At 38.1% G+C, this 22,686-nt stretch overlaps 1 protein-coding gene across 19 annotated transcripts in view; it reads right to left on the reverse strand.

The window, feature by feature from the left end:
• Positions 1-22,686, reverse strand: part of dlg1a (discs large MAGUK scaffold protein 1a) — a 130,452-nt gene that overhangs the window by 71,041 nt on the left and 36,725 nt on the right. For 10 of the 19 annotated variants that reach the window (XM_083566216.1, XM_083566201.1, XM_083566215.1 and 7 more), the window contains 2 exons: positions 8,616-8,783; positions 3,871-3,978 (listed from right to left, as the gene is read on the reverse strand). In XM_083566216.1, the coding sequence (XP_083422342.1) occupies positions 3,871-3,978; positions 8,616-8,783 (276 nt within the window). Of the gene's footprint in view, positions 1-3,870; positions 3,979-8,615; positions 8,784-22,686 lie in introns of those variants that run through there. The other 9 variants (XM_083566197.1, XM_083566192.1, XM_083566199.1 and 6 more) reach the window with 2 other exon arrangements.

Consider the following 22,686-nt stretch of genomic DNA (forward strand, 5'->3'; position numbering starts at 1 on the left):
GGGTCAGGCAAATAAATCTACAGCAGGTCACGTTGTCTGCAGCGACAGTCTGAGTTCGGTAAAGAAGTCTAAAGAAGAAAGTAAGGATGGGGTAGAAATAAATTTTGGGACAGAGCAGATCAAGCGACAGCTGAGGCTTAAGCTGTTACAGAAAAATCAGAACACCAAAATCAGCAAAAATCAATACTGCTAGACTTTTGCAACACACATTTTTTGGTTGTAGAAAAAGAGTGTACGATTTTTCAGAAAATATTTTTTAACAAAATCTCTTGAAAGCCACAGTAACACAGTAACACTACTTTATTGTTTGGTTTAAGTCTCTGGAGGTGATACCTACGCCATACAAGTGCCTGTGCAGTAAATGGTTCATATCAGCAACGAAACAGATTTACATTGTCTCCTTTGCTTTAATGACAGGTAATTGTAGTGAGTCCACTTGCCCTTGAGCTTGTACAATTGTATATAAGCAGAGTTCCTAACAGCACCCATGCTTAGTACTAGTAATAAATGCCTTGTGAAGGCTGGGATCGTTCATACAAATAAACATGCTAAATCAACAGCACCATGCCAATAAAGAAACTCATTAACATGATGACACAAGCATTAAAAATGACAGTTATTTCGGTTTGACCTCTGTCAGACCATGCCTCCACCTCCCAGGTAAAATGGCTATGCTTTGTTTGGTATGGTTAACAACGAGTGAGGAACACAGACATACGCAATGAAACAGTATAATCGTATGTCTCTCTAACACGCTTATGATGGATTGTTAAAAGACCAATGACAGAAGACACCATGTACACTCATTGCTTAGAGTTTTTTAGGCTGGCACATGACTGGACCAAATCTTTTGCTGGAGAAAAGCTTATTAGAATTCAGGGTTGTGTGCAGGAGAAATGAGCTCTCCTCCAGGTCCCATTACTGTGTATGGCTGAACAGAACTAATGCACTTAGTGCCCTCAAGCCCTAGCCATATTATCTTCAAACATATGACTGCTTCGGACATGATAAGAGAAATAGAGCATAAGAGAAAAATACAAAGATAGAGCTTCTGTAAAAAAAAAAAAAAAAAAAAAAATCATTTACTGCATATTATATAATGAATAATAAAAATATAAAATTATTAAAAAACAATTGTAGTTAATTAATGATAATAGATGATAATGATAATAAAATGTTTGATTCACTTTTTACACCTCTTGAGAAAGAAAGAAAGAAATAAACAAAAGGGAAAAAAAGTGAAAGAAACACTAATACATATTCCAACCCTAATATATAAAGAAGTTGAATACAAATATATAAAGAACTGGGGAGAACATTCTAGACAAGGAAAGATACTGAGCAGCAAAAACATGAAAGTACTAGCAGAGATGTGCAGATTGTACAGTATATTACATGCCTGTGTGAGTGTTTAAGTAATACACTGCATGGCTAAAGGCTTTTGGGACACCTGACCATCACAACCATGATAGTTGAACATCCCATTATAGATTTACTCCCCATTTTAATGTAAAAAAAAATAAATCTCTACTCTTCTGTGAAGGCTTTTCACTAGATTTTGAAGGGTAATTATATGAATTTGCACTTTTCAGTCAGAAAAGCAATATTGAGGTCAGGAACTGTTGTCAGCAGATGAGGCCTGGTATATGAACCCCATTCCTATTTATCCCTAAAGTGTTTAGTGGGGTTGAGGTCAGGGCAGAGTGCAGAATTCTTTCTAAATCTCACTTTGTGTAGTTTAGGGGTATTGTCTTGCTGGAATACATTGGCATCCACATTTTATTAAAGAGAAACTCTTATGTCTGCTTTGAGACCATGTCCATTGATAAAACCGCAATACAAACTAAAAATAAATAAAATTGATGCTATAGATTACATAGAAATTTCAAACAATTGGGTAATTCTGACTTGGTGGCAACAGTGTGGGGAAGAATAGTTATCAGTGTAATGGTCATGTGTGCTGGCATGCTCATTTCTCTTGAACCTGAATGAGCATTGAAGAGCGAATACTTTATTCCAACAGGTTAAAGATCCCTTGCTAAAACTAGGTTTTATATAATATCCTAATAAGGTAGAGTGCTAGCCAGAAAATGGGGTAAGCCAGGGAATGCAATTTGCCTAATGCCTAATACGAGTATGTTAAACATCATTCTTCCATCCAGAGCAGTAATTGTCCTTGATTTAATTAAGGGTAATCAGATGTCTGGCATATAAATGCTGAAAGTGTGTAAGTCCTTACAAACAAGAAAACAAACCAAAAAAACCCTAAAGAAAATTAAAAGAACATATACTACCGTAATTTCCGGACTACAAAGCGCACCCATACATAAGCCGCACCCACTGAATTTTACAAATATTTTTATTTTTAACATAAATAAGCCGCACCTGTCTATAAGCCGCAGGTGTCTATACTAATGTACTTTACACAGGCTTTAACGAAAGACACGTTACACACGGTGTAACGGGTGAAATATGTTGCGCTTTCATTAAGAGCATAGCTGTATTTTGGGAATAGCCTGCCACTGCATTCTTCCGGTATTACTGCGTGTGTGTAGGACTGAGGATTATGTGCTTATTATTTTCTGATGCTCATTTCTAAGTTTCTTGAAACCGGCAAAAACCCAGGAAAAATTCATAAATAAACCGCGTCGTTGTTTAAGCCGCGGGGTTCAAAGCCTGGGAAAAAAGTAGCGGCTTATAGTCCGGAAAATACGGTAATACCCCAAACTATACAACATTCATTTGGACTGTGAATGTAGTAATAACATGTAAAATAAAAGTGTAACAGATGTAAGCACCAAATAAAAACTATACCAAAAATCATTAAAATACAATAAAAAACTATCTGCTTAAGACTGCATGCTGCAAGGGGAGGAAAGGATATAATTATTATTATAAATTAATGTTCATTCTTTTTATCCAGCATCCATTTTAAAAACTATTGGGTGATTAATCGGTTATAGCAACTACGATCCAACCTAGCTATCGGTAAAATCCACTCTGTAAAATCCATCGGTTTAACTCTAATAAACAAAGCACTGAGTCTTTCCCTGTAGCCTGTTCAGTAGCATGTGTTCATTCATAATATAGTCTTTCTGTTTCCATATAAACACCCAGTTTAATCCATAGTCTTGCTTAGGAGTGCTTCAGCTGGAACAACACATGATGGAAGTACAAATAGTAACAATAATGCTGGATCATCCAATTAACTACAACAATGCAAGAGTGTAAAAATAGCTACAATAATTCACAACTGTCATTATAACCGCAACAATGCACGCCTTTATTCAAACAATGTTCCAACAATGACAATAATGCCAGACTGTCAAAATACCTACTATGACACAATGTCATCTCAATTATTACAATAATACTGGACTGTCTAAATAAATACATCCAAATAACTACACTAATTCAGGACAAACTAAATAACTACAACAAAGATGAATTTCCAAATAACTACAATAAAGCAAGAATGTACAAATAACAAGAACGTGCACATAAACAGTGATGCTGGGCTTTCTACATAAATGCAATAATACTCTAGTTTCCATAAACTGCAATAATGTAAGAGTGTCCAAATTACTACAATGATGCTGCACCGTCCAAATCCAAACAGGAAATTTTGTGCTCTATGGCCTAAAAATAGAAAAAGATTTCATATTTGTAATACCCTGCAAGCACTGTAACATCTTTGCCATCTAGTGCCTGAAATAAATACTACAACCCACATGATTTTTTTTCTTTCCTTTTAGAAACAATGTTAACCATTTTCCTGATCTCCATCCAATAATACCATCACACAACCCACTCATATGACATGGTGAACATAAAAAGGCCTAATTGTTTGCTGTAGCGCTGGGTGTTTACCTGCATGAGCGCTTCATTGCGTGAGTATAGGATGGAGAAGGCAGGAGCTGGCACCTCCTCTCCTCCTACTGGGGATGAGCCCTCAAAAACGCACTCCAGAGACTCTACCTACAGAGGAAGCATGCAGCCGCAGTGATTCACAGTAGATCCCAATAAAAAAGGAAAACACAAAGCCATAGAACAGAAGCCACAATTTATACAAGACGGAAAAAGACGGGCTCTGAATGATAACAGCCAAAGCCTAGTTCGCTTCACTGAGATGAAACTGAGATGTTTTATGAGGCCAGACACGAAAACGCACAAATCAGCATGAGTTGAGCGGCAACAAAATGTGTGATGTACTGCAAGTTTCAAAAATATGCAACATGACTTGAAACCGTGTGAAAGCATGTCTTCGTGACTTTATGATATCATGAGAACTGAAACACAAACAAGTGGTGAACAAAGTAACACAATTCCCTGAGATGTAGAAAATGAGACAAAAATGATTCCTGAAGCACAAAAAGTGATAAGTAGACTACACAACAAAATCTGAAAGTCATGCAGTGTCCTAAAGACTTGAAATATGTAGAAATGGAAATCAATAGGGAGGTTTTTGCATTACACCTAAAACGGCTAATAAAATGCTAAATGATCAGTATTAATTTAGCATTACATTGAATGTCCAAAGTAGAGCATTTTTGTGGTTAAATGACACCCATGATACCCATGATAAGCTGTACTGTGTGTGTGTGTGTGTGTGTGTGTGTGTGTGTGTGTGTGTGTGTGTGTGTGTGTGTGTGTGTGTGTGTGTGTGTGTGTGTGCACGCGCAAGCATGCATCACACCATGCACAGGCATTTACAGGTACATAAGCCAGTCACAGGTCGGCTCAGCTGAGCAACCTGGAGTGCCACAAGATGTCTTCTCCATCTGTCCTGGCAATTTGAGCCAAATACTCGCCGAGTGCAAACGTAAAAAAACAGTCAGGGGGCAGAAATGCTCCGTAATATTTAATTACTGAGTAAAATGCCACGTTAGACCATTTTGCTTAAAATACTTTTATATTAAAATGTAACATAGTGTAATCATAGCTGAGATTGAGATTAAACAATGTGAAATGGGTCTGTATTCAGTAAAATGCCTGTAGACATTTCTCTTTAAATAGAAGCTAGTCCAAAGGGCTGCGGTGCATCATGGGTAGGTGGGTTAAACCACAATATAGCTGGTCATTCAAATCACATTCAGACTTTGGCTTAATGGAGCATGCACTGGTGCACTGGCAAGATGATCATCTCTGACAATACTGTTTAGGGCAGGGGATTTAAAGAAAAGGATAACACTGTTAACATGAACTTCTCAATCCCACACACAAACACCTTTTAACAGACATTTCAAGCATGTAATCTCTAGAAAAGAAAGTGGCCAAGAAAACACACAGCACATGAAATGGGTGACATTAAAATGCATTTGTGCTTTTTTTATTTAGGGTTCTTTAGTTACTACCATCAGCCACAAGGTGGAGTGAGACATCTATTATATCTGCAAAAGCAAGAGTCTGTCCTGTCATCGCCTCATCAGCTCAATTTGACAACAAATCAATTTAAATCACCATCTCAATCACTGTACCCACTGTACCCTCATTTGACCTTGGTGTTCTAAGTGAGGGATGCTGAAATAAAGTGCCTGCTGGATGCTTCGTTCTCATTTTTTTTTCATATTCTTGTATCCTATGACAAACGACAGGCAAAATAAGAGTAGAGAGAAGCCATCAGTTGGGTGAACAGCCAGACAGCATCACCAGCCTTGAATGCATGGGCTGATTTAGGGGAAATGCAGGTTTACAGTGATGACACTGTGTGTGTATGTGTGTGTGTGTGTGTGTGTGTGTGTGTGCGCACGCACAACTTCTGCTCTGTGCACTTGAGGCTGATGAGAGGTGACAGGCAGGGCTTTTTAGGCTGCTTTGTGGGAGAGAATGGTGCTGCAGTGATCGGTGGCTGCCTGGACCCAACTCAGCCCATCCTGGCACGGCTACTCATCCAGCTGCACTGGGATGAGCTCAGCCAATACTCTCTCTTTAAAAAAGCTTGCACTGCCAATTTGCCATTTCTTTTGCATGTGGGCACGAGGGGGGTCGATGTACAAACGCTCTTCCTGTTCCAGACGAGACGATGATAGTAGGGCTCCCTCCCTGGGCAAACTGTCTCCACTTGAGCAGGTTTTGCGAGAGTAAGCTTGGAAAGGATTGTGTAATGCTGATGGAATTAGGTTAGTCTTTCTTTGAGCACTAGGGATATCAGCAGAGGTCAATCTCACCACTCATAGTCAATCTCATCATAGCTTGGCTCTATAGACACGCCTGTAGAAAATCAATAGGGCTTGAATTCTGGCCAGTTATTTCAATAAGCTTGAACCACATGCCTTTACAAAATACTTACCACATGCCTTTACAATATATATATATATATATATATATATATATATATATATATATATATATATATATATATATATATATACAGTGAGGAAAATAAGTATTTGAACACCCTGCTATTTTGCAAGTTCTCCCACTTAGAAATCATGGAGGGGTCTGAATTTGTCATCGTAGGTGCATGTCCACTGTGAGAGACATAATCTAAAAAAAAATCCAGAAATCACAATATATGATTTTTTAACTATTTATTTGTATGATACAGCTGCAAATAAGTATTTGAACACCTGTCTATCAGCTAGAATTCTGACCCTCAAAGACCTGTTAGTCTGCCTTTAAAATGTCCACCTCCACTACATTTATTATCCTAAATTAGATGCACCTGTTTGAGGTTGTTAGCTGCATAAAGACACCTGTCCACCCCACACAATCAGTAAGAATCCAACTACTAACATGCCAAGACCAAAGAGCTGTCCAAAGACACTAGAGACAAAATTGTACACCTCCACAAGGCTGGAAAGGGTTACGGGGAAATTGCCAAGCAGCTTGGTGAAAGTAAGTCCCCTGGTGGAGCAATCATTAGAAAATGGAAGAAGCTAAACATGACTGTCAATCTCCCTCGGACTGGGGCTTCATGCAAGATCTCACCTCGTGGGGTCTCGATAATCCTAAGGAAGGTGAGAAACTACCCAGAACTACACAGGAGGAGCTGGTCAATGACCTGAAAAGAGCTGGGACCACCGTTTCCAAGGTTACTGTTGGTAATACACTAAGACGTCATGGTTTGAAATCATGCATGGCACAGAAGGTTCCCCTGCTTAAACCAGCACATGTCCAGGCACGTCTTAAGTTTGCCAATGACCATTTGGATGATCCAGAGGAGTCATGGGAGAAAGTCATGTGGTCAGATGAGACCAAAATAGACCTTTTGGGTCATAATTCCACTAAACGTGTTTGGAGGAAGAAGAATGATGAGTACCATCCCAAGAACACCATCCCTACTGTGAAGCATGGGGGTGGTAGCATCATGCTTTGGGGGTGTTTTTCTGCACATGGGACAGGGCGACTGCACTGTATTAAGGAGAGGATGACCGAGGCCATGTATTGCGAGATTTTGGGGAACAACCTCCTTCCCTCAGTTAGAGCATTGAAGATGGGTCGAGGCTGGGTCTTCCAACATGACAATGACCCGAAGCACACAGCCAGGATAACCAAGGAGTGGCTCTGTAAGAAGCATATCAAGGTTCTGGCGTGGCCTAGCCAGTCTCCAGACCTAAATCCAATAGAGAATTTTTGGAGGGAGCTCAAACTCCGTGTTTCTCAGTGACAGGCCAGAAACCTGACTGATCTAGAGAAGATCTGTGTGGAGGAGTGGGCCAAAATCCCTCCTGCAGTGTGTGCAAACCTGGTGAAAAACTACAGGAAACGTTTGACCTCTGTAATTGCAAACAAAGGCTACTGTACCAAATATTAACATTGACTTTCTCAGGTGTTCAAATACTTATTTGCAGCTGTATCATACAAATAAATAGTTAAAAGAAATCATACATTGTGATTTCTGGATTTTTTTTTTTAGATTATGTCTCTCACAGTGGACATGCACCTACGATGACAATTTCAGACCCCTCCATGATTTCTAAGTGGGAGAACTTGTAAAATAGCAGGGTGTTCAAATACTTATTTTCCTCACTGTATATATATATATATATATATATATATATATATATATATATAAATCTGAAGGCAAGGGTTTTTGAAATCTCCAATGTATCCTTTCTTAGAGAAGTTTCACACCTGAGCAGATACGAGGTGGTATGAAAATGTTATGAGAATAGTTTTGAAAGACGCCAACAGATGGCAGCAAAAGGGTGCACGCACAGTCGCAGGGAACACCGACCTTCAGTCAGTGTGCCGAAAGACATCCACCTGTGTACTGGTACTATTCTGAGCACTTGCGTTACTACGTCTGTGATTTCATCATGGACAGCAGATCTGTGGCTCACAAAAAAACTGGATGGTCCAAAACAACAATTGCACTGAGAAGATGAAGATACTGTACAGCTCAAAGGTCACTGTTTTCACACCAATTTTTAACTCTACTGGGCACAAGACCAATGAAAAGACACAGCTGAGTGAAAGACTGGAAAAAGACTAAGCGAAAATTTAATACAATAAGCATTGTTTTACATTCGGATGGCTGTTGTAATGAGTGTTTGGGTGGAGGAATCTGGTAAAGGAATCTGTCACACAGTGTAAATGCATGTTGATGAGATGCATGGGAAGAAGACTCAGACTTGTTTGTATGCTTAAGGAAAAGACAAAAATCCTTCTACCTTCATAGGAGAGATGTGTGAATGAGAAACAAAGCCGTGGACATTCTCGATCTGGGAAATGTTCTTCTCTGAGACCTGCACCAGCTCCGGAGGCTGAACGTCCCCGGGCAAGCGAGTCGAGCCATGTTCTGGTGGAGAGGTCGTGTCCTCATCTTGATATCTGTATTTCTGACAAAGAAGGCAACAAAAAGTGTATTTGGACTTTTTATAAACTGTCCAGCATTAATATGTTCATTGTGCACATAGTTCTGATAAATGAAATACAACTAATTAGTCCTCAACAATCAGGAAGTGAAAGCAGAACAACAAAATAAACCGTCAGTCTAATGAAGACAAGAAAACTGCTTAATCCATACACTAATCTCCATCTTGCAGGCAAACGCGAAGTAAGGATCAAAGTCTCACACTGAAAGCTTTTGCAAAACACACAGATGAATGTCATCAGATCAAACAGAACAGTTTGCTCCATGCTGCGCCTGCAGCCTGACCTGATTGGCTTTGTCAGCAGGGAGCCCAGGTGTATACACAGCAAGCCACTAAACGCTTCATAGTACACATTCTCCACTCTGACATCAAGGAGCAACAAAACACTGGGGCAAAGCATTTTGCTCGTACTTTCTGGTCCCCTTGACCTGTGGTCTTTTCAATTATATTACAGCACTCTTTAAATCTTCATTAAGATTGGTGGAAGGGTGTTCATGGAACACCGTGTCTCTGACATGGTATTAGATTCAGGCAAGTTTATGAATGTCATTATTTTGACAATAATAATTTCTATATTAATAGCAACATTATTCAAAGACATTGTTTATTTCATTCACTTATAGTAGCCACTTGGTCCTGATAACAATGGATGTGACACAACCTGAATAGGACACCATTTATTTGCAGTGCACCATGCACACACACATTCACACCTAGGGGGAAACTAGATTATAAAATCCACCTTGACATGTTTTTTGGGACATGGGAGAAAAATCTGGATGAAACCAAAGGCTGTTGTCCTGTGAGGATGCAAACTGCCCCACAGCCTATGCTAATACTTGTACTTAATAATAATAATAATAATAATAATAATAATAATAATAATAATAATAATAATAATAATATAATAATAATATTATTATAACATATACCTTTTTCCTGTAGGGTAAAACCTCTTTTATGAATATGCACAGTTACAGTCTCTTACAAAAGTGAGTACACCCCTCACATTTCAACATCTTTTTAGTACATCTTTCAAAGAAACAATACTATGGACACGAAACTTGGATATATTTTAGAGTAGTCAATGTGGAGTTAATAGAGCAGTACCCTGGTGAGGAGTACAATGAAAATTGTGCCTTGCCTAGAGTCAAGCATGGTGGTGGTAGCAGTACTGGGGAGCTTAACAGTTCAACAGGGAAACATGGATTCCAACATGTACTGTAACATTCTGAAGCAGAACATGATGCCCTTTCTTCAGAACCTGGGCCAAACTGCAGTTTTTCAACATGATAATGACCCCAAACACACCACCACAATGACAATTGCCTTGCTGAAGAAGCTGGAGGTAAAGGTAAAACCTGTGGGGCATCCTCAAGCACAAGGTGGAGAAGCGTCACATGTCTAACATTCGGCAGCTCCATGATGTCATTATGGAGGAGTGGAAGAGGATCCCAGCAACAACCTGTGCAGCTCTGTTGAATTCCATGCCCAGGAGGATTAAGGCAGTGCAAGATTACAATGGTGCTCACACAAAATATTGACATGTACACTAGGGTGTACTCACTTTTGTTGCTAGTTATTTTGACAATAATGGCTGTATGGTGAGTTGTTACTGAGGACAGTAAATCTATACTGCTATACAAGCTGCACATTGACTACTCTAAAATATATTCAAGGTAAATTTTTAGAGTACTGTCCTTTGAGAAGATATAGTAAAATGATTGGTGAAATGTGAGGGGTGTACTCACCTTTGAGAGATACTGTATAACTGGTAACATAAAAAAAAAAAAAGAAATTCCACACATTGGTACGTATCTACAGTAGGATCAAAGCACAGTGCCATGATACAGAGAGAATTAAGAATGCCACCATTTGAGTTTGGCAGTGACATGGCTTCCATCTGAACAGTAGCCCACGGCCTTAACTACTAAGCCACCTCTGCCAAATGATTAAAAATGGGCCAATCAGACACAAACAGAACGTAAAGATTTATTAACATGCATTTGAATTAAAAACCAACTGCAAGTTGGAGTTTTTGGCTTTGAGTCTCAAAGCCAAAAACTGAGGCACAGAAACTATTTTTGAGCTTCCATTCCAGACCTACTTTCTTATAGTGATATGTGCACCAGAAACCCGACGGTATAAATCAATGCAGTGGCGAATGGGGCAAGCCTGGACTTCCCCTAGGAGGCTGCCAAAAGTTGAGTGGACATGAAGAAATCTCCCTTATGGTTTAGTGTGTTATAGTGCTGAGATGGGAAACACTGCATTAATGAGCAAAACCCCCTGCTTGCTCTCTGCTGCACAGTCATCATGATGACCTCAAACTGCCACGCATGATCTGATATATTCAGCAACACAAGCAAGCCGAGGGAACCCAGGGTATTCAGCATTGTCTCCTGTTCACATATGTCCCTGTGCAGCACTATAGTGAGAGGAAACCCCCAAAACACCTTTTTTTTTTTTTTTTTTTTTTTTTTTGCTGTTAAAGCCTTAATATCACACATAATTATCTGTCTAAATTTAGACATAATCTCAGATATGGCTACACAAGTCTGTAAACAATTTTACGCAAGTACCAAATATTTAGTAGGAACGTATGTGATATACTGTAATTTACTTATAACTGGCAGGATTGCATACTCTCTGCCACTCACAATACAATCTGAATACTGTAGCACTTTTTTTTTTTGTTTTTAAGGCACATGTATACTCTTTTTTGTTTATATGCGACATATTTGGTAAAAAGCAAAAACACAATAAATGACCAAATTTGACATTTCGGTCTAACAGAAAAACAGAAGGAGAAAAGATGTTACCAAACCTCCTTACACCATAAAACATGGAGGTGAATGCTTAATGGTTTGGTATTGTTTTGGAGCAGACAAGCTTGGAGACTTATTACAGGAGAAAAGAATACTGAACCAACATGGCTACCATTCCATACTTCAAGGCTATGCAATTCTGTCTTTAGTGAGGCTACATAGAACCAACTTCACCATACAAGAAAACAATGACCCAAAGCATATGTCCAAGCTCTGTAAGTAATGTAATGGCCTGCACAGTCAATGCAACTAAATCCACATATGTTTTACAAGTGGCCTGGCAAAGATTTAATAAATATGTGCCTCTTAGAAAGGTTAAAAAAAAAAAAAAACTACTGTATGTGTTTTCAAACTTTTGGCAGGCACGGTAAATATCTATACATATTCACATAGTTGAGTACTCAACATGCAGAAATATGCACTAATGCAATTAGATTATAACACACATCTATTAGTTGGTCTACTCCTTTCTTACATCGCACAGTTTGTATTATTAACTGATTGATACACTGAAACTAATATTACTACAATATATGGACAGAAATATGAGGACATATTTCTGGCTATTCCAGCCACATGTGGTTCACACAACTACATGGGATGTCTTTGGATGCGGTAGCATTAAATTATTTTTTCACTTGACCTAGTAGACCCAAACCTGTTCCAGCATGACAGCCACCGTGCACAAAGTAAGCACCATGAATATATGATTGGTTGGAAGATTCTGAGTGGCCTGCCATCGAGCTCTGAACTTAACCCTGCTGAACATTTTAGGATGAATTGGAACTCTGACTGCACCCCAGGCCTCCTCACCTTGCCTACTTCAGTACCTGAAATAAAGCCCTACTGGATGAATAAGCACAAATCTCCAAAAGCACACTCTGACAAACTAATTAAACATCTTCTCAGGAGAGTGAAGATTAATATAACATCAAATGGGAACTAAATGTGAAATGGGATTTTCGAAAAGCACGAAAAAGCTCTGACCTCCAGCCTACTGAACACCTTTGGTATAAATTGAAATTGCTGCTGATTGCACTCCAGTCTTCCTCACATTACATCTGTACCTAGCTTTATCAATGACACACCATACTCCAAAATCTAGAGAAGCATCTTTTCAGAAAAGTGCAGGTTATTACAACAGCAGATAGGCTGTTAAGGTCACATGTCCAGAAACGATATTCCATATAGTATAGTTTTTACTCAGTATGTTGTTCTTTAAGAATAACAAGAATAACATAGCTAATGATAAGTGGTAGCTATGTAGTTAAGACTTTAGGCTTCTGCTCAAAAGATTGTTTAAATCCCAGCCTGCCATTGCTGGACCTTTAAGAAAGGCTCTAAAATCTCAACTGCTCAGATAATTATAAGAGCATCTGACAAATGCCATAAATGTAAAGGAAGAATAAACAACACTTTTCTCGACTGCAGCAGAACTCAATTTTTTTTAAATTGCTAGCTAAAGCACTTCATTTATAATCTTCTAGCTAAATGCATAAAGCACTGGGCTCTGGTAGAGTAAGAGCATGACAACATGAGTGCACATTTTATGAAAAGACAAACATATAAAAAAAATGCTAAGCAAGGGACTTCTTTTAAGGGACTTATATAATTAGCATTGCTATCATTAGTACCCATTAGACTTTTGATCTGATGAACGGTGTAATTAACATCTATACAGGATATTAAAATATTTGTATTTTTTCATATAAATCGTATTACAGACAACTGAATTATAATTTTTTTTTTGCTGATCGGATACAAATGACTGACTGATAACCGTGTGGTAATAGTTTTGAATATATTTTGGAAGCAATAAAAGAAAAAAAACCTACAGTAAGAAAAAAATTCTACAGTGAAAAATATAGAGCTAGAGCTGTGAGTCCAAATGCTTGTACAACAGAATGTCTGACAGCATCACAGAGCAGCTTCACAGTCACAGCATGAGTGGATTAGACTCACTGCCACACTGTAGTGTCTCCTCTTACCTGCTTGCAGTTTACTAGTCCACCCTGGCTGCAATGTAAAGGTACATAAAGCCACATAAATGTGTCAGACTCAAAACCTGTCAGCCTGATGTAGATAATAACCACATTCGGTAAAAGACATGTATTTTTATTATGCCCAATAACATTGGACTCTTACATAGTGTCAGCTGCAAGACAAATCACAGGTCTATATGAATTATCGACCACTGTATGTTCAATCACTTATTTTCAGTTTCCACTTATTATGTTAAGGAACACTGGTTACCAGTGGTATAAAGTATTAGAGTAAATCTACTTTGTTACTGTACCTAAGTAATGTTTTGGCAACTTTTTATTTACACTAAGTATCCAAGATATAAGCTACTTTTACTCTCTACTTAATTACATATATGAGTCATTATATGTACTTTTCACTCCACTAAATTTTAATTGATGATGCCCCATTACCAATTATATTTTGGCTTATTTATTCTGCAAAAGAGGCGATATTTACTTTTATTTTATTTGCCAAATGAATACTAATGCTTCTTCTACTTTGTGACATGATACTATCATTTTATTTGTTAATTGACGGTATCTTTCTGAAATCTTTTCTACTTTGTCTTTTTCTGAGCAGCTTGTTTAATCTTTGTTTTGTTCTGCCATGTTGAAGAGGCTGCTGTGTTGATCTTGGTTAATGCAGTGTTGAGGTGTACAATTTGATTTATATTTTAGCAAATAAAACCCTCACAAATCAACTTTTTTTGGCTTTTCATCAGCATGTGTCTTGGGGTTCTGAACTGGTGCATCTTTGAGCCAATACTCAAAAACTGTTAAAATCACTTTTACTTAAGTCATATTGCAATTGGTGACTTTTAAAGTTTTGCAGTAAGGTATCTATACTTTTACTCAAGTATGATTTTCAGGTACTATTTACACCTTTAAAAAAATGCAACAAAGAGCTAGAGTTAAAAATCATGCTGTGTGTAGAATCAAACTTTACCAATATGTTAACGCTTGTTTTGATCTCGGCACAATAACACATCAATCAACTTTGAAGACCTACAAGAGAAGAGAAGTCCTACAGACAGTTTGACAGTCTATTCAATAGGCAACAAGCCTGTAATTTCACTACAGTGACTGGACTATAGAGCTATAGAGGTATGTTAAATGAACAAAGATGCAAAACTATAAAATAAAGGAGCACTAATCTACTGAGCACTTCAGTGAGTCCAGACTTGCCAAATACTGAGCTGCAGTGATGGGTTAACATTCTTAATTATCCAAGTAAACCACATGTTGGTTAATGTTGGCATATTATTATAAACCAGCTTGATTACAAAAGTACATGACAGTAAGAGGGAATGTGACTAGCACTGTGTAAACCACTTTTACGACTGTTTTAATGTTGTCAATCACAATAAAACCATAAACTCATGCCTGCTAAATAGAGGAAGTATGATAAGTTTCAGAGCTCAGAGCACACTATATTTAGCAAATATTTTACCTTCAGAAGCTTAGCAGGACTGTTTGAGTTGGCATCAATATGCTACACTGATGCCAAAACACACTAGAGATGTCAAGTAGGAAGGAATTAAAAAATGACAGTGTATTGTTGATTCAAGTCAAAAGTTTCTAACAAACTTGTTCTAAAAAAATAGTCATGAAAGGTCAACAATTAATAAATCTAGTGCTTAACGAAGCCAAGAATGACCCTTGTTCCTGGTTCTTATAAATTTTAGCTTGTTAAGAAATAATTTTTGCATGGTGGCCATCCTGACAATTCTTATTAACTCAATTATATAAGCTTTAAACAGGCTCATCAAGAATTCACCAATGTGTTACGATAAACTTCAAGGCATGCTTTGCTCACAATAAAAGGTTTTAAAGGCTGACAGTGAGTGAGTGTGATTTATGGTGTTTCCCTCATGAGAGGGCACTTATTTAATCAAGTCCTCCCCTTTCTTGTCTTCATGTGCGTGCATGTGTTACATTACCAGCTCTGGGCAGCGTAATGTTCAGCAGCATCACACACCTCTGTGGGAGCGCCCCCTTAAGCAGAGCAGCCATAGAGCTCAAAAATGATCAGCATATGGTAGTATGTGTAATTAATTAATGAGGAGGATCGGATGTGAACAAGAAAGAGGGAAGAAAATTAGGTTAGTGTTTATACACATTAAGAATTCTGATAAAGAAATCTGAATGATAAAAATGGCAATAATGCAATGCTCCATTGATGAAATCACTACCAGCTACCAGAATTTCTTTTATCAGGCTTATGCTCAGTTGCCATTTATTTCTGACTTTACAGAGAATAAAACACAATCTAATTTTACCGAATCATCTCTTATCTCCTCATCCTTCCAGATAAGCAGCTACTGCTAAATTAGCTAATTTTTTTAATTACTTCTAAAGAAAGAAAATTGAGTAAAAGCTGAACATCATCTTCCCATTTGAATTCTTCTAGTAGTTTAATCACATAATTATACATCTCAAAAATGGAAAATGATTTTGGATTATCAGATTATTCACCAGCCAGGAGAACAATACTTACATTCTCAAGTTTTAATGAAAGCAAAAAAAACAAAAAAAAAAAAACGATGTTTTTCCCAAATTCTAGTAGAAAAAAAGGAAGACCAAGGAGAAGGTTTATGGATGTAGTGAGGGAAGGCATGCAGGTCAGAGTAGTATGGAGACGGATGATCCCGTGTGGCGACCCCTAATGGGAGAAGCCGAAAGAAGAAAAAGACGATTATACCTACATATTAAGCTTATTTATCATTTATTTATTTATTTAAGCCAAGAGGATCCTAAGCAAAATGAAGCTGGCAGAGTTTTGCCAAGGAGTCTGCGTGGGTAAAGCAGGAAACAAAGTGCCTTGGATACCAGCTGGGCAATTGCAAGATCAGGGCACAGGTGGACCAAGTCAAAGCAATATTGTGTTGTGCAATATTACTGTTTCATTCTGCAATTTGTTTTTGTTGCTGAGTCATTTACTACCCTCACTACCAAGGGTGGCAGCAATTCAACGAAAAGAACTGATGCCTCAAGCAGATCATGTGTACCTCATCGAATTCTCATTGGTTTTGATTTTCTATACAATTTCTTGTCCAGATGGATGCCTCTTCTATGGCAGTTGGGGGTGTCCTTGCTCAGGGCAAAGACGAATTAGCGATACTGGTATTGTAAAGAAATGGAAGCTTCTATAAAGAGGGACTTGGAACTATAAAAAAGTTGTGTCTGGCCATAAACGTGTCACAATTAGTTCTTGCTTGGCTGAGACAAGCCTTGACTTTAACTACACAGTTTTAAAAGCTCATATTACAACAAAGCATTAACAAATCTTCAGCCTTTCATTGATTCTTAACCAGCATTTATTCAGTACATAAAAATGACATGCTTGGTGGTTTGCTGATGTGCCAAGTCACAGCTCTAGCATTCCAAATGCTATCGTAAGATTGCTATGTCTGCACTTTTAAATTCTCATTTTTTCCCCCTCCCATATACAGGCAGGTTGGTGGATTGGCTACTCTAAATTGCCCTTATGTGTGAATGAGCATGTGCATGCGCCCTGCCATGTACCGGTGACTCACACAGTATGCATTCCTGCTTAATTCCAATGCTTCTTGTATAGGCTCGGGATCCACCTCAAACCCGACCAAGATAATGTGCTTACTGAAGATGAATGAAAAATAAAGTGGAACCAACAACACCTTTGCTAATCATTAGATAAAGCTAGATGGCCATCATGGACAAATCTCCCAGTTCTCAGGATGTATAAATAGGTTATAACCATACAATCATTGACCATATTCACACTCGTTTCTGATAAACTTGAATTGCTCTATGCTGCTTTATTCTGTAAATAATGCAAGATGGTCCTCATCTCTATTTTGTGTGTTTAGACTGTACTACCTAAATCTACACCATTTATCTTGTAACTGGAATTGCACCACTAATGTTACTCAGAGTTGTGCATTGCACAATATTACAAAGTATTCTCTATCCCTCACTATTTACTGCAGATTTAAAGTTGCATGATATTTATCTTGTTCCTTAATTTCCCCTTCAACAATTATCTTGTACTATTCTTAAAATAGAAGCATATTCACAAAGGTTTTGCTCTAAAGTTTACATATTAACACTGTATGCCTCTATTGTGCTTTTCTTACTTAAATCATGCTTTATTATTGCCATTAGTAACTGCCAATCAAATATTTGAATGGGATAAACAAAAATTCTATTACTTATGACACATAGTAATACGAACAGGAAGCAGAGGTGGAATTCGTGATAGACTATGCAATTTGACGGTGGGTCATTGAGAAATGTCTGTTGTCTTTTATAAAGGAGGAATGAGGAATCATTTCCCTGGCCTTTCTTATGATACTTAGGCATCTGTTGGGCCCTTAAACAAAGCTCTCAACCCTCTCTGTTCCAGGAGGCTGTATCATGCCTGCTTTTCCATCAAGATGGGATATCTGAAGAAAACATTTCATTGTACAGATATTCCCAGACTAACAATGGAGCTGCGTTCTGATGACCACATCATAACTTGAAAATATTGTGGAGACGTGGCCTAGCCTACCCAGAAATCCATATGGGGTAGTATACTGTAATTTGTTAATAATTTAACAAAAAAGTACATGATTTAACAAAACAGAGTAATTTACATTACCATAATGTATAAACTTAACAGTATGTACAGTATCTCCCAAAAGTGAGTACACCCCTCACATTTTAGCATCCATTTTACTATATCTTCTTGAGGGACAATACAATAGAAATTAAACGTGTATATATTTTTAGAGTAATCAATGTGCAGCTTGTGTAGCAGTATAGATTTACTGTCCTCTGACAAACAGCTGTTACTGTCAAAATAGCTGGCAACAAACGTGAGTACACCCTAAGTGATAACAGCTGTACATCGTGCAGCCATGCAGAGCTCCTGTTCATGATGTTCATGTTTTTTTCTGCTTGACAGGACCATACAAATTTGTGTATCTTGTATTCGAACAGTTAATGTTCATTGCTCATGGCAAAGAACTCTCTAAAGGATTTAAGAATTAATATTGTTGCTCTCGACAAAGATGGCCGAGGCATAAGAAGAAATGAGTTACATTACTGTGGCCAGGGTCATACAGAGGTTTTCCAAGATGTGTTCCACTCGGAACAAGCCTCACAATGAACGATCAAAGAAGTTGAGTCCTCATGCTGATTTTTGAGTAGAGGCTGAAGCCGGACGAAACAAGCGGTAAGAAGCACACCTGTAGCTGATAAAACTAATCAGTGCACTCTGTTTGGCCTCAGTGTCCGGTGACGCAGATAAAAAGGCAAGTGACAAGAGTTTAGATTTGGCTTTGAAACACTAAAAAAAATACAAACTCTAACACCGAGACAACTAAACTTTGTCAGCCGCTGGAGAGAAAAAGTCATCTCACAAGGCGGGAGATGCATACATCCTGGGAGCATCTCAACGTTACATACCACATATGCTGCTGCACTTGCCTGCTGCGTGAAACATATTATATTTTTACAATGTTGTCGCATCGCTGTGGTTAACACAAGAAAAAAAAAATTTAAGTCGAATCATCATAACTCTGGGACTTCCTGTACTGTACAGTATAGGTGACAAACACTTGCTCATCTCTAATCATAGAAAAAGCACTTATTCCCAAAACCTCTGTATTCTCTAAAAAAAAAAAAACCCTGTATTCTCATTCATTAGATTTTTTCTTTGTGGACAATTCTTTTCTGGATTTCAACTCAGACTGTTTATTTAATTTATTAATTTATTTAAACCACGTTTTATGCTAGATCGATTTTTAATGAGCTATATTCACCCTAGTTTCCTCTTTCACACCAGAAACTAAACTAGATGAAATGACAAAATGTTAAATCAAAATAAGTAATCCAATATTAGACTTTTAATCCAAAGAACTTTGACAAAAACAGTTCTTTTTGCTTGTTTCTCACACAGATTTAGAGATCCAGCATTATGAAGATGCCAACTTTAACAGATGTGCAGCGGGAGTAAACAGCAGCCAGGGTCAAGTGTGACTCATAAAGAGAAGATTGCCACTTAAAACTTTGCACATAGTACTTCAGCTATGTTTACACTGCTTCAGTTACCTACCCTATCGTGCTCCATGGCAAGTAAAGCCTCTTTGCATTCAGAAACGAATTGCAGCTGTGTGATTCATCTATTTACTGACACATGGAATGGTATAGTTCAATGTTTACTAGTTAACATTTAAAAGAAAAAAGGCATATGCTAAAAGACACCCGCATGTCCGGCAGGGTTACAACTAAACGAAAAAGACCTAAAAAAAATATATTTATCAAGATCTATACAACTCTACAAGACAACATAGAGAACTCCACTGTATTTCATTCTCCAATCAACACAGTAAACATTAATGGGTTAATTCTGTTATGGTCAAAAGCCAGGCTGAAAGACAGAGAAAATAAAACTCCTAAATGAAAAATGCCACAAAATCAGCTTGTGCTCAGCAGAAAGCATGTCTATAAAGCATTGCTAACTCAGAGAGCAGCCAGCAGTACTGTGTCTTCGCTCTGCCAGTCTGGAGGGATTACCAGCAGCTGCTCCACAGCTCATTATATAGAAAGGATGAGAAGAAAAGAGCAGTCTACATAGTGGAAAACAGGCAGGCAAGGATTAAAAACGTAATGGACTGACACTGGCAGATTAGGTAGCATAAGAGTTTATTTCAATTCATTTGCAACACTTCTTTTGTTGCTGATCAAGTTGATTGATTCCGGCGACTTGACGGAATGCCAAATATAAATCACATTTTACTGTTCAGATTCTGTTTTACAGAATTTTATAGAATAAAATTAACAACAGATGCTGCAAAACTAAAAAAGGTTCTTTACCCATAACTTTTACAGTCACAGAAGTTAAAAGACATTTGTAGAAGGGGTCTCAGGTGTCAGCACATACATTTACCGTATTTTCCGGACTATAACCCGCTACTTTTTTCCCACGCTTTTTTCCCATGGGGTTCCTCTGATGTTGGACCTGCCGCTCACTCGGACTGTCTACAGGAAAGGAGAATCATTCGTCATGCTGAAAACAACCGGGCATAAAAAAACACACTTCACCTGTGTTCTGAGCTGCACGGCATCGGGAGAAAAGCTTCAACGATGGTGATTTTTAAACGCACGACGATGCCAAAAGATTAAAAAATAAGAGAAATAGTTGTGAAAGGAAGGAAGAAGACAGTGAACAATGGCTTTCTTGGTCGGATACTGTTTAGATACAAGCCGTTGTAACGCGATTAGGCTGGGTCAAGGGATAGCTCGCTAACTCCAGTTGCAACAGAAATCATATAAGCACAGACAGGTTTCCAAAACGCATGCTTTTTTATTTTTCCTGTCAACAGGGTTACGGGTTAGTCAAAGAAACTTAGAAATGAGCTTTAGAAAATAATAAGGACATATTCCTCGGTCTTGCACACATGCAGTAATAGCGGAAAAATGCGGCGGCAGGCTATTCCCAAAATGCCGCTCTGCTCTTAAAGGAGCCACAACATATTTCACCCGTTACACCGTGTAACAGACACTGTCTTTCGTTAAAGCCTGTGTAAAGTTCATTAGTTTCAGTGTAGACACAAAAAATCTTTGTAAAATTCAGTGGGTGCGGCTTATATTTGGGTGCGCTTAATAGTCCGCAAATTAACGTAGTAGTGTTTGCACTACAAAAATGAATAGTGTAAATAATTACTCTATGTTTTTAATCCTTGCCTGCCTGTTTTATAAGAGCAGGTTTTACATGAAATGTAATGCAATATGCTTGAAATGTAGCTACATAAAAAAGCAAACTGAAATCCATTAATTATACTTCCTGCAACATTGGAGTGTATCTTTCAAAGTTGAACACAGCAATCAAATACTATAGGTTACACACAATTACAAGCCAGGCACATTTGCTGTGGAAAATAATTCTGTAATGAAAGAGTGCTGACACAGCATTTATTACAACATGAACATATGTCTGGTGAACCTGAAAATGCATTTCCTGTGAATTTGCTGATTTTCCACAAACAAGGTTTGTTCAGCTAGTGTGCAATAATCAGTAACACTGCTTTACTCCAGTTCAGCCAACAACCAGGTCAAGGGCTTAAAAGAAACATCTGTATGGCACAAAAAAAGAGAAGCTTGAACTGATTTGGGATTTTACATAAGCAGATGGTGCAGTGGACTTAAAATGAAAAGTTTCATCATCTACCACTAGTGTACCTATTAAAAAAGAAAATTCCCTGCAGGTTCATGATTTTTTTATTTCTGAAACTCTGAACTTAACATTTCTTGGAAATGGGCAACTTGGTAGCCAAGATCAAACAGATTCAATGTCTGGGATATTAAATAAAATAAAATAAGGTGGATGTCCTGCGTCATTAATAAACAAGCTTCAGTTAGTCCAGAATGCAGCAGCCAGAGTTCTCACAAGGTCAAGAAAATATGATCACATAACCCCAATCCTATCGTCCCTACACTGGCTTCCTGTTAAGTTTCGAATAGACTACAAACTATTACTTCTCACTTATAAAGCACTAAATGGTCTGGCTCCTATGTATCTATCCAGTCTATTAACACGCTACAATCCGCCACGCTCCCTGAGATCTCAAAACTCTGGGCTTCTAGTAGTTCCTAGAATAGCAAAGTTCACTAAAGGTGGTAGAGCATTTTCACATTTAGCTCCTAAACTCTGGAATAGTCTTCCTGACAGTGTTCGGGGCTCAGACACACTCTCCCAGTTTAAGTGTAGATTAAAAACATATCTTTTTAGCAAAGCCTACACATAACACACATCACATTTCATAACTTTGTGCTCCAGAACATCTGATCACATGCACATTATCAACTTGTGCTGTTAATATCATGAACAGCAGCTACGCTAATTCCTCTCCACTGCTTCTCTTTCTCTCCCCATCCCGAGACACCCTGAGGTTTGGCCAGCTCCAGTCACCTCCCACCTCGTGATGATTACGGACCTTTGAAGAAGTAGATGCCGAACTTGCAAACATCCCGAACCATCTAGAGACGTAC

The sequence above is a fragment of the Silurus aristotelis genome (genome assembly GCF_946808225.1).
Source record: "Silurus aristotelis genome assembly, chromosome: 2".
NCBI classification, from domain to species: Eukaryota; Metazoa; Chordata; class Actinopteri; order Siluriformes; family Siluridae; genus Silurus; species Silurus aristotelis.